This window comes from Phyllobates terribilis, unplaced genomic scaffold, assembly GCF_046119375.1.
Source record: "Phyllobates terribilis strain yellow unplaced genomic scaffold, ASM4611937v1 Scaffold_11__3_contigs__length_659146591, whole genome shotgun sequence".
In the NCBI taxonomy this organism is placed as follows: Eukaryota; Metazoa; Chordata; class Amphibia; order Anura; family Dendrobatidae; genus Phyllobates; species Phyllobates terribilis.
The window spans coordinates 536,286,112-536,298,298 of record NW_027362771.1 but is presented as its reverse complement, the minus strand read 5'-3'; the positions used below and the strand labels follow the sequence as shown (position 1 = coordinate 536,298,298).

The following is a 12,187-nucleotide window of genomic DNA, read 5'->3' as shown; positions in this document are numbered from 1 at the left end:
GCACATGGGAGGGGGATGAGAGATGCACATGGGAGGGGGATGAGAGATGCACATGGGGGGATGAGAGATGCACATGGGGGGGTGAGAGATGCACGGGGGGGGGGTGAGAGATGCACGGGGGGGGGTGAGAGATGCACGGGGGGGGTGAGAGATGCACGGGGGGGGTGAGAGATGCACGGGGGGGTGAGAGATGCACGGGGGGGGTGAGAGATGCACGGGGGGGGTGAGAGATGCATGGGGGGGTGAGAGATGCACGGGGGGGGGTGAGAGATGCACGGGGGGATGAGAGATGCACGGGGGGGGTGAGCTGCACATGGGGGGGTTATGTTTACATAACTTTGTTGCCTTATGAAGGGCAGGGGGGGCCCCCAAAAATTTCTTGCACAGGGGCCCACTACAGTCTGTGTCCGCCCCTGCGTCTACCAGGACATTTTAGAGCACTTCATGCTTCCCTCTGCCGACAAGCTTTTTGGAGATGGAAATGTCATTCTCCAGCAGGACTTGGCCCCTGTTCACACTGCCAAAAGTACCAATACCTGGTGTAAAAACAGCAGTATCACTGTGCTTGATTGGCAGCAAACTTGCCTGACCTTAACCCCATAGAGAATCTATTATAGAGAATCTATGGGGTATTGTCAAGAGGAAGATGAGAGACACCAGACCCAACAATGCAGACGAGCTGAAGGCTGCTATCAAAGCAACCTGGGCTTCCATAACACCTCAGCAGTGCCACAGGCTGATCGCCTCCATGCCACGCCACATTGATGCAGTAATTGATGCAAAAGGAGCCGCGACCAAGTATTGAGGGCATTTACTGAACATACATTTCAGTAGGATAACATTTCGGATTTTAAAAACATTTTTCAAGCTGTTGTTATAAAGTATTCTAATTTACTGAGATAATGAATTTTGTGTGTTCATTGGCTGGAAGCCATAATCATCAACATTAACAGAAATAAACACTTGAAACAGATCACTCTGTGTGTAATGACTCTATATAATAGATGAGTTTCACTTTTTGTATTGAAGAACTGAAATAAATTAACTTTTTGATGATATTCTAATTTTGTGAGAAGCACCTGTATATATGTCAAGCTTTAGTCAGGGGGTGAGTTCAGGAAATCCCTGTCACCACATCTCTACTTTATATCACATATTATGTACTTTTATAAACTGCTGACTTTTACGTTTAGGTTCTATATTAGCTGATGTTATTAAGAATTGCTTAATAAAAGCACAAACTCTTACGTAACATTATAATCACCCAATATAGCTGATGTCTCTAGCTTTCCTGCTCAGTAGTTACTTGTTATGCTGCCAGGCTGATACCTATCATATATCACACCTGTCTCACTGTATTACTTTCTTTTTTTGTTATACTTTTTCTCTTTTTAGTTTCTCCTCCTCTTTTGCCTCTTCGCCCCCACACCTCCCATCACTCCTCATTTCTGTATCCTGATGATGACCTCACTCTTACACCCCCCTAGTTCAGTCACTTCCCCTAAATGTACACAGAATGAGCGAGGGCATTGAGCAGGAAGGATACTACAGACAGACACAGAGTCAATAAAGACTTATATACAGAGACCAGAAAGTAAGGGCATATAGTGGCGGTGCACCCTAAAACCTGCCCGGCGATACTTAGAAGATCTGAATGCAGATAGGAAGGATATTTCAGTTATGTGAAGGCAGATAAGAAGAAATTACAAGGGACACGTAGTGCTGTGTATAAGACTGAGATACTACAGAGTTTACTAGAGAGAGTCTCTTCTCCTGGATACACTGGATGACATAGAACTGCTGAGATGCTGCGCTTCTGGAACGCTGGAAGTTTCTTGATGACACTCCTTATCAATGGTAATGTTATCTTTGCAAAATACTTTTTGTCTTTATGGTTTCCGACAGCCAAGATCACGAGGTGGAGGGAAATTTGGGCACCTAGATGTCATCTGTGTCGAAGGCTCAATATGATTTTACCATTACTATTTACCATTGCTAGCACCGTTTTGCAAAGTGTGTTGGGGTGTTTTAGAGCCCCATGTAGGTTCCCTTTACTATGTCCTATTTTTTTTGTATTTTAATCACAGCATGCTCCAATATTTTGGTGTTTTTGTGGCTCGTTATGAATGGAAATTTAGTGTAAAAATGTTATGATATGGCGCGTGGGAATTTTGTGATGCAAAATGTCAATTTGACCGATTCAAAAGTACATCCTTGGTGACTTTATGGTCGGATTCGGTTGATTCGAGAAGCGAAAAAAAAAATTGTTAACCTCCTACAAAAAAATCTCTGTTATTTTTTAATCTCAATCATAATTAAAAATAAAAAATATAGGTCAATATTTTTTAAATGCAAGGCTGTCGGGGCACGCTCGGCCCTCGGGTCATGGTGTAGCTATTGCTGGAGAGCCGTAGGTCAGAGACCAATGCTGTAGGGTGCTGTTGATAGCATTGGTAATGGATTTGTTTGTACGCATCTGTATTGGTGTCTCCATCACAGATCCATACAAAAAAAACAAAAAACATAACATGCAGCGTTATTTTGTCCGGTATAAGGCTAGACACTTTTTTTCTACTTTCTGCTCTTATGGTGGAGCAGAGCAACATAAATAAACACCGCAGATGTAAACAAAGCCTACTTATGACAGTTTTACAAATAGGGGGAAATTTGGAGGGACATTTGGAGATGAGTCTTTTCAGTCTCTGGTGGCTCAATTAAATATACATTGAGGTACACTTTTTATTGTGCAGTATGGTATTGATGATGATAACTGGGCAGTAAAGGGAAGCTGTCACCAGATTTTTGCTAACCCATAGAGAGCAGTATAATCTAGGGACGGAGACCCTGATTCCAGTGATGTGTCATTTACTGGACTGCATGTTGCCTTTTTGCTAAAAACCTTGTTTCATTGGTTCTTAATTGCGATGCATGCTCAGTGTGAGCTCCATGCGCAACATTTGTTTTCAATGCACAGTGACAGTGCACTCGCTCCCCAAACTCTAGTGAGAAGTGATGAGCCGGCAAGAGAGCGCACTGTCAGAGCACATTGAAAAGGAGAGAATGTGATAAGCAGAAAACAGCCCAGTGGGGCGAGTCTCTGCTCTTCCTGCTCACCGTTTTCTCTCCTTTTAAATCCGTACTGACAGTGCTCTCTTGCCAGCTCACTACGTCTCATTAGAGCTGGCAAAGCAGTGTACTGTCCCTGTGCATTGAAAAGGAATATTGCACAGGAAGCTTATGCTAAGCATATGTCGGAATTGACAACCGACACATGCTCAGTAGAGTAGGGACTAGCCCAGACCCTGAAACGGACGTCACTGATGATGCTTCATTTCAGGGTGGGATAAGCAGATGTGACAGCAGACGCAGCCTCCTGATGTCCTATTTAAGTATCACAGCTTGAACTGGGCATTCTCAAACAAAATGTCAACAAATCAGAAGTAAAAATAAAAATAAAGTAGTTAGATAAAGTAGAGAGGGAACGGTAGGGACTTTTTAATCATAGTATATTAGAAAAACAATTACATTATTACATTAACTAGATAGACATTTAGGATTAAAATCAATGTTAGTTTCGGACCACCCCTTTAAGGTCAGGGACCTGCTAAGAAGTTCGCCATGATGTGGCAGTGGGCTGATCATCAGTCCGATCATGTTTACTAAGAACCTGGTGTTCAGTTTTTTAAATCTTTGCTTTCCCACAGTAGATTAATGTATGAGTTTTGGATGTGGGCTCCATGCCTTTCTTTGTATAGTTATAGCATATGCTATTACATGATACTACTGGGTATTATGCTATGTAGAATACAATGGTTACTCAATAAATAAATGCAGAACTATGCTTGTCAGATATGGGAAGCTGAGCTTGTCATTAGCCATCATATCACATTCATTATCTGTGGTTTTATAGGATTGCAAATCTACAGCATTAGCCATAGGCCAGTTTCACATGAACATATAAGGAGACATTTGTCAAGTCTCAGGCCGATCGAAGGTCTAAAGGCCCCATATACAATAGATGAAAGCTGGCCAAATGCACCAATTTTGGTGGGATTGATCAATCATCTAATGTTTATAGGGGTCCTACCAACTCAGCCAACAACTATCAAATGTGTATGAGTGTTTTAAAGGGAATCTGTCTGCAGGTTTTTGCCACCTAAACTGAGAGCAGCATAATGTAGAGACAGTGATGTGTCACTTACTATAATTACTGTTTTATCAACAGGATACTATCACTAGAGGACTAGTAAACCTGAAGCCATGTAGTCCTCAGTATTCATGAGCTCTGGATTAACCCGCCCACGCCACTGATTGGCAACTTTCTGCCTATGCACAGTGTACACAGAAAGCTGCCAATCAGTGGTGTGGGCGGGTTTATACACAGCTCAGTATTCAGACAACTCGTAGATCTGCAGCAGATAAAACTGTAATTTTTTAAAAAACTGCAGCAAGCAGCCCAATAAGTGACACATCGCTGTAATCAGGGTCTCCACTCCGACATCATTCGGCTCTCAGATGGGGTAGTAAAACCCTGGTGAAAGATTCCCTTAAAAGAAACAAACTGATAAATAGAATCTTATTTTAGCAGCTGTCTGTTCGGGTCCTTAGTCTCACAATTGAGCTGGGCCTTTTAATTGATAATATGAGCACACACAAATAGCCATAAGGCCAGTTCAAACAGCATCTGTAAATTGCATGAATGGCTCAATGTGCAGTTCCTTGTGATCGTCCACAATGAGGAAGGTGTCATGGCTGCCTGTAATATGGACCAGAGTAGAGTATTCTACAATTTTTGGTCATTGTCGGTGTGGAAAATTGGCTATGTGCACTCACATGTTGACAATATTAGGTTTGTGTGCTCGTCTTAGTCCTTACTCTCAGTTATCACAGACATTGCAGCTGTAAAGCTACTTGACTCATTTTTCTCTTTTACAGTACGTTCACCACAATGTAAGGACATCCTTCAGCGCAGTACTATAATGTTACTGTTTAGTTAAAAATGTTTGTGCCACAGTTATGTCTCATCCTTTCCAAGTAAAATGGAGTGTGGTTGGGTAGGGTTATGTGTCTGGTATGCTTTGTGGGGCACGTGTGGTTATACATAGCTATATATAACCAGTGCAGAGGGATATTGTTATTTCCCCGTCTGATGGTCCAAAATACCAGTTAATCTGGAGCTGAGCAAATATAGCCATAGGATGGCAGGAAATTACAGAATAGTCTCACATTAAAGGACTCATCTGCTTTGGAAAATCCCTTTTGTTGCGTTCCACTACTAACACCCCTCCCCAAGAGATCTATGGTGGAACACAGCCGCAAATGTTCAAAACACCAGCGGAATCACTGGAACTGCGAGACAGCTATTAGCATTGTAAAAGAGTTAAAAAGTGATCAGCCACCCTCTTACAAACCATTTCAACATTACAAGGACCCCACTGTTATGTTTTCAGATGTCCTGTAATGTCAGGATATGCTATACTGCGCTGCAAATCGCCAAATCGTACTGTAGCTAGGTAGTATTACGCCATTGTAACTAGATATATTACAGCAATGTCATGTTTATGTGTGATTGTTGTCACTTTATTATGTCTGTGATGCACCAAATAAACAACATCATTGTGATTGATGGTCTTTAAAGCACCACTCCAGCTTTTTTTTTATTGCAGTGCTGCAGTGGTGCCCCTAGTCTTATACACACTAGCTGCCATCTTCAGCTGCTTCCGGTCCCGCTCCTGTCAGTGTCCAACAGTTTGTGACCTGCTGGGTCACTCCAGTGCTTGCTAGGCGATGAGAGCTTGTGACCGTTACCTCTGACTTCCGGTCAGTCAGAAGTTGTGGTCACAAGATGGCAGAGCAGAAACCGGAGTGGCCCCGGGAAGAGCTGAAGACAGCGGCTGGTAAGTATAAGGCTGGGCTTAGGGAACTTAGATTAGTAGCACCACTCTAGTGCTGAAATAAAAAAAATGCTGGAGTGGTTCCTTAAGCCTTAGAAAGAGACGCTCTCATAGATTACAATTTGCAGAGAAGATACACCCCTGGATCCAAAAATGTCTCATGTAGGGTGTTGATGGGTAGTAATTAAAGTCAGTGGCTTAACTTGAAGTTTGTGGGAGCCAAAGCAAAATTTTCACCAGGACACAAAATTTTAATGGTTTTGGTCCTCTAAAATCCTAGCTCCATGACTTGGATGCGATTGCAGCACTAGTGGTGGGTAAGGAATTTGTTCTGTGTCCTAACAGCTAGATGTGCACTAGGTTTCTGGTGAGATAGCATGCTCGTTACTCGAGATTTATGAGCATGCTTGGGTGCTTTCTGAGTATCTTCGGTGTGCTCGAATGTTATGTTTGAGTCACTGTGTGTGCACAATTTGCGACTGTTTGACAGTTTTAATACATGTGAGGAATGCCTGATTGTTAGACATTCCTCCCATGTATTAAAACTGTCAAACAGTCGCAAATCATGCACACACAGTGATTCAAACATAACATTCGAAAACGCCGCAAATACTCGGCGAGTACCCGAGCATGCTCGCCGAAAGTGTTTACAGAACTCGCTTGCTCATCACTAGTTGCCAGATGTTATTAGTTGCGATTCGGAACAGCACAGTTCCATCAACTGTATAGTGGCCACAGCAGGGTACTGTAGATCCATTTCTATTCATTTGAATAGGGATAGATGTGCAGTACCCGGCCGCAGCCACTATACCAATGATGGTACTGTGCAGGTCCACAACTGATAACATTCACCTACTGTGAACAATGGTAACATGTACTCAGTGGGAGTGCCGGGTGTTGTACCCCATCGATTTGATATTGATGAACTATTTAACGGATAGGTCATCAATATAAAGTAGTGGACAAGCCCTTTAAGATCCTCGCTTGTTGGCACATTGACTGATGCCCTCATGTCTCTCCTTCATGCCTTTTCAAAGCGGTGGTCTGGAGGAGACCACTGGAGTAGCAGTGCTGGAGCAGGGGCAGAGTTTGTTGATAAGTGAAGCTTGTTTCTTTATTTTAGAAGCATCCATATACTCTGCTGAGTTTAAAAAAAAAACTAGTGGAAGTCCCCTTTAATGTGCTGGGTTCTACAGAGTAGTGTCTCTGCTCTTGCTAATAAATAAGGATGCTAATAAAGTAACCCCCCTCAACAAAATTAAAATAACCCAATAGAATATTTAAAAACTGATTTTTTTTTTACATTAGACAATTTTAAGATTCTGGTAGAGACCTGTGGAAAGTCCCTTAGAGCCAACCTTCCTGGACTGAAAGCAACTTGCTAGAAGGAACTACGCGACCTAGAGTTGTGCAGTATGAGGTACAGAAGTTTAGCAATTGGTAGGTTTGTATTTAAAGGAGTTTGCCATTCTTAAACTACAATTCTGCAGTCACTCCATGTAACTGCAGACTTGTGAGTCCTCTGGGAGCTGGGGTCATGTGACCGCAAGTTTGTGATTTGCATACTTCCGGCCACATTCTGACTAGACTGTATTCAGCCTTGCTCAATACACCTGTGACGTGCCCCCTGGGCCGAGTGTGCGCGTGTGTGGGATACCCGGAGCCGGGTATCTGGGGGTTGTAGTCTCCGTGGCGGTGACCCGGTCCCGTGGCTCAGGGTGGTCAAACCAGTGGCAGTCTTTATAGGGTTTTTGTGGTTTAATGTCCGACTACGCCACCCGTGGATTGCGGTGCGCGGGCGTCCCAGTACTAGTAGTGCTGTATGCGGTGAGAAAGCAGGAAAGACTCAGAGTCTTTGCAGTGCAGTTCAGGGTCTTTACTGGTGATATTAAGGCAGACCCTCCCGGGAGTACTGGCTAGCATAAGGGGCCTGGTCAGTCTGCGAGCAAGCAGGAGTTCCCCTGGCCAGGTGGAGTTGTAGGCCTCCCCGTCTATCTGCACTCTTCCTGGCTACCTTGCTGTAAGCGAGTGGAAGTAGCCCACGTCCCTGAGTATACCGTGTGGTGCTCACCCATATGGCTGGTGACTTGGGGCCTTCTGATGGCCTCCGCTCCTCGATGGCGGTGCTGGTCCCTTCCTTGTGACTGAGCCTCCGGGCTTCTATGGCCAGAGGACCTGGAATCCCCTGCCGGCTGGGTTCTGCTGCTGGACTTAGAGGTTCCCACAGCCTCGGACTCCGTTGTCCGGTAGTAGTCTCTTCAGCCAGGACGAGCAATATATCTGCTTCCAGTCCCTGGCACTCAGCTCCTGCTCCTACAGAACTCCTAGCTGTCTCTTTCCCTGTGTCTGGAACTTCACTCCAGGCTCAGACTAACTAACCCCACCCCAGATCCAGTTTATATAGGGCAGGTTCCTCCCCTATCTGGCCTGGGACAGGAGGTGTTGCATGTTTAAGGGCTCCTGACCAGGAAACCTCCCACTTGCTCTCAGACGTAATATTTCTATTACTGTGGTAACCAGACCCTTGGGGTGCCACACCTGCATTGAGCGAGGCCGCTCACATCTAGTTGGCATGTGACCACCTGCATGCAAATCGTATACCTGCGGTCACGCACCCACCACTCCCAGCACTGGATGATCCTCACAGTGTGCAGTGTGTGCAATGTGAGGATTCACAAGTCTGCAGTCAGTTTATGTGCTTAAGACTGGACAAACCCATTCAAAGTACATAGTCTGAACACTGCATAGGATTGGTGTTTTCTATGCTTTCTCCATTTAAGGGAATTACTGAGTTTAGGAAACTTTCCACTACACTATTGAAAAATTAGTTAATTGAGGGGAATGTCTGCTGTTCAGGATAGTTATCTTTTGGCGGCAAACAGCAACTCTTGCTCTGGAGGACGTGTCCTCCCCTACAGTGCATAGATAACTCATTGACTGGAATACACACTGTGCAATGCTTCATTCCCCCCATTGTAATGCTGTAAAGAAACTGAACACTCTTTAAAATTATCATCATAAAATAATCCATGGTTTAAATCATGTTTTTGTGTCATATGTCCAGGTGCATCTCACTAAATTAGAATATCATCATAAAGTTGATTTATTTCAGTTCTTCAATACAAAAAGTATAAGAGTCATTACAATCAGAGTGATCTATTTCAAGTGTTTATTTCTGTTAATGTTGATGATTATGGCTTACAGCCAATGAAAACACAAAAGTCATTATCTCAGTAAATTAGAATACTTTATAACAACAGCTTGAAAAATATTTCTAAAATGCGTCACCTACACCTTAAAAACATCTCTAAAATTCTACTTTTTCTCACCTTTGCGCTGCAAAAATTCTTACTGTTACTCTTGATCATTCTGGTCTGGACTATTGCAACTCGCTACTGATCGGTTTCCCTCTAACCAAACTTTCTACTCTCCAATCCATCTTGAAAGTGGCAGGTAGGGTCGTATTTCTGTGCAGCTGCTACACTGATGCCTTTACCTTATGCCAGTCATTGCACTGGTTGTCCATCCACTGCAGAGTACAATATAAACTCATCTCTCTCACCTACAAAGCTCTCCACAGTTCTCTACCAGCCTACATCTCCTCCCTCATCTCTGTCTATCACTCTATCTGTGCTCTCCGCTCTACAACTGATCTAAGACTAACATCCTCTATAATCTGAACCTCCCAATTCCATCTCCGAGACTTCTCTTTTGCTGCGCCAATTTCCAGGAATGTGCTAACCAAGACTATGTGACTAATACCTAGCCCTCACGTTTTTAAGCATGTGTTAACCCCTTTACTCTCGAAGGCTGTTTGCAAGTTAATCACAAGGCCATTTTTTACAATTCTGACCAGTGTCACTTTATAAGATAATAACTCTGGAATGCTTCAATTGATTCCACTGATTCTGAGAATATGTTTTCGAGACATATTGTACTTCATGATAGTGGTAAAATTTATTTGATATCACTTGCGTTTATTTGTGAAAAAAATCTGAAATTTGGCAAAAAAATTTAAAATTTCGCAATTTTCAAACTTTGAATTTTCATGCCTTTAAATCAGAGAGATATGTTACACAAAATAGCAAATAAATAACATTTTGCCAATGTTTACTTTACATTGGCACAATTTTGAAACCCACATTTTTTTGTTAGGAAGTTATAAGGGTTAAAAGTTAACCAGCGATTTCTAATTTTTCCAACAAAATTTACAAAACCATTTTTTGAGTGACCACATTACATTTGAAATGACTGAGGGGCCTCTATGACAGAAAATACCCAAAAGTGACGCCATTCTAAAAACTACACCCCTAAAGGTGCTCAAAACCACATTCGAGAAATTTAACCCTTCAGGTGCTTCACAGGAATTTTTGGAATGTGGAAGTAAGCAATGAACATTTTACTTTTTTTCACAAAAATTTAAATTTAGACCCAATTTTTTTTAATTTCGCAAGGGTAGCAGGAAAAAATGGACCCCAAAATTTGTTGTGCAATTTCTCCTGAGCACGCCAATACCCCGATACAACCACTGTTTGGGCGCACGGCAGGGCTTGGAAGGGAAGTGCCATTTGACTTTTTGATTGTAAAATTTGCTTGAATAATTAGCAGACACCATGTCGCATTTGGGGAGCCCTTAATGTGCCTAAACAGTGAAAAAAAAACACAAGTGACACCATTTTGGAAACTAGACCCCTCAGTGAACTTATCTAGATGTGTGATGAGCACTTTGAATCCCCAAGTGCTTCATAGAAGTTTACAATATGGAGCCGTGAAAAGAAAAAAGTCCAATTTTTCTCACAAAAAATGTTTTTTAGCCTCAAATTTTTTATCTTCAAAGAGGTAACAGGAGAAAATGGACCCCAAAATGTGTTGTGCAATTTCTCCTGAGCATGTAGATACCCCAGAAAGGAAGGAGTGACATTTTGGAATGCACAGTTTGATGGATATGCCTGCTGGTGTCATATCGCGTTTGGAGAGCCCCTGATATGCCTAAACAGTGTAAAACCCCAACAAGTGACCCCATTTTGGAAACTAGACCCCTCAATGAATTAATCTAGGGCTGCAGTGAGCATATTGACACCACAGGGGGATCACAGAATTTTATACCATTGCACAGTGAAGAAAAAAATAATTACATTTTTACCTCCAAAATTTGTTCCACAATTTCTGCTGAATGTAGAAATCCCCTATATATTGCTGTACAATACTGCTTAGCCATACAGCGAGACACGGTAGGGACAGAGAGCTATTTGCCTCCTGGAGTGCAGATTTTTCCAGAATAGTATGCAGACTCTATATACAGAGACCCTAAATGCTAGAATAGCAGAATCCCCCCTCAAGTGACCCTATTTTGGAAATTATACCCCTTTGGTAATTTATCTACAAGTGTAGTGATTGATGATTTTGACTCCATTGGTCTTTTCCATAACCAAGCAGCAGTGGATGTTGCTGAGTGAAAATTGGAAAATGCCGTTGTAGTGACCAGTACATTGTAGTGACTGAAGACACGCACTTGTAAATTAGGCGGGCATTCATTGGTACAGCAATGCCAAACATGTGGAAGCTAAAACTTCAGTTTAGGCACACACTGGAGCTCAGAAGGAAGGGGGGCATTTGGATTTGGGACTGCAGAATTTGCTCAATTTCTTTTGGGAGGCGATAAGCTATGGCGCTTTTCCAGAGCCTTTATGCTACCAGTAATGTGGAAGCCCCTATATTTCCGATAATAGGTGACAGACCTGAGTGGGGACTTGATTTTTTTTGTGGATGGAGTTGAAGCTTTTGCTGGGAACATTTTACATAACATTTTGAATCACATTTATCCTGTGGTTTACGCTGAGCACTTATATCGGGGTTTCCATCTAAATCTCCGAATTACATAATTCAGATGAACCCCCGAGGGAGCTATTCACTATAATGAGGCAGCAGAGTTTCTCTGGACTCTGTCTTGCCTCTGTTCAGCGTTGTCCTCTTCAGAAGTGCACAAAACTGTGGGCGACGACACTTTTATGCACGCCTAATAAAAAGACGAACATTGCTGGATCAAAGGCCAGACGGCGTCCACAGTGCCTCCATCTGCCTCATTATAGGGAATCTTCCGCCGGGGGTTCTGTCTGGATCACGTATTTCAGAGATTTACATGGAAACTCCGGTGTAAGCGCTCAGCGCAGAGCGCAGGATAAATGTGGGCCAAGCCATACTGTGAACTTTAGGAGACTGAATGAACAAATCAACAACAGGTGAAGAATTGGTTTTATTTATTTTTTACGCCATTTCTTGTGCGGTAAAAGTGA

General features: G+C 42.8%; 1 protein-coding gene across 6 annotated transcripts in view; it reads left to right on the top strand.

Annotated features, from left to right (window-relative positions):
* The first annotated feature begins 1,283 nt into the window (after positions 1-1,283).
* Positions 1,284-12,187, top strand: part of LOC141166802 (adhesion G protein-coupled receptor E5-like) — a 139,642-nt gene continuing 128,738 nt past the window's right edge. For 4 of the 6 annotated variants that reach the window (XM_073653850.1, XM_073653851.1, XM_073653847.1 and 1 more), the window contains exon 1: positions 1,284-1,857. In XM_073653850.1, the coding sequence (XP_073509951.1) occupies positions 1,806-1,857 (52 nt within the window). In that variant the 5' untranslated portion in view covers positions 1,284-1,805. The remainder of the gene's footprint in view (positions 1,858-12,187) is intronic. The other 2 variants (XM_073653848.1, XM_073653846.1) reach the window with 1 other exon arrangement.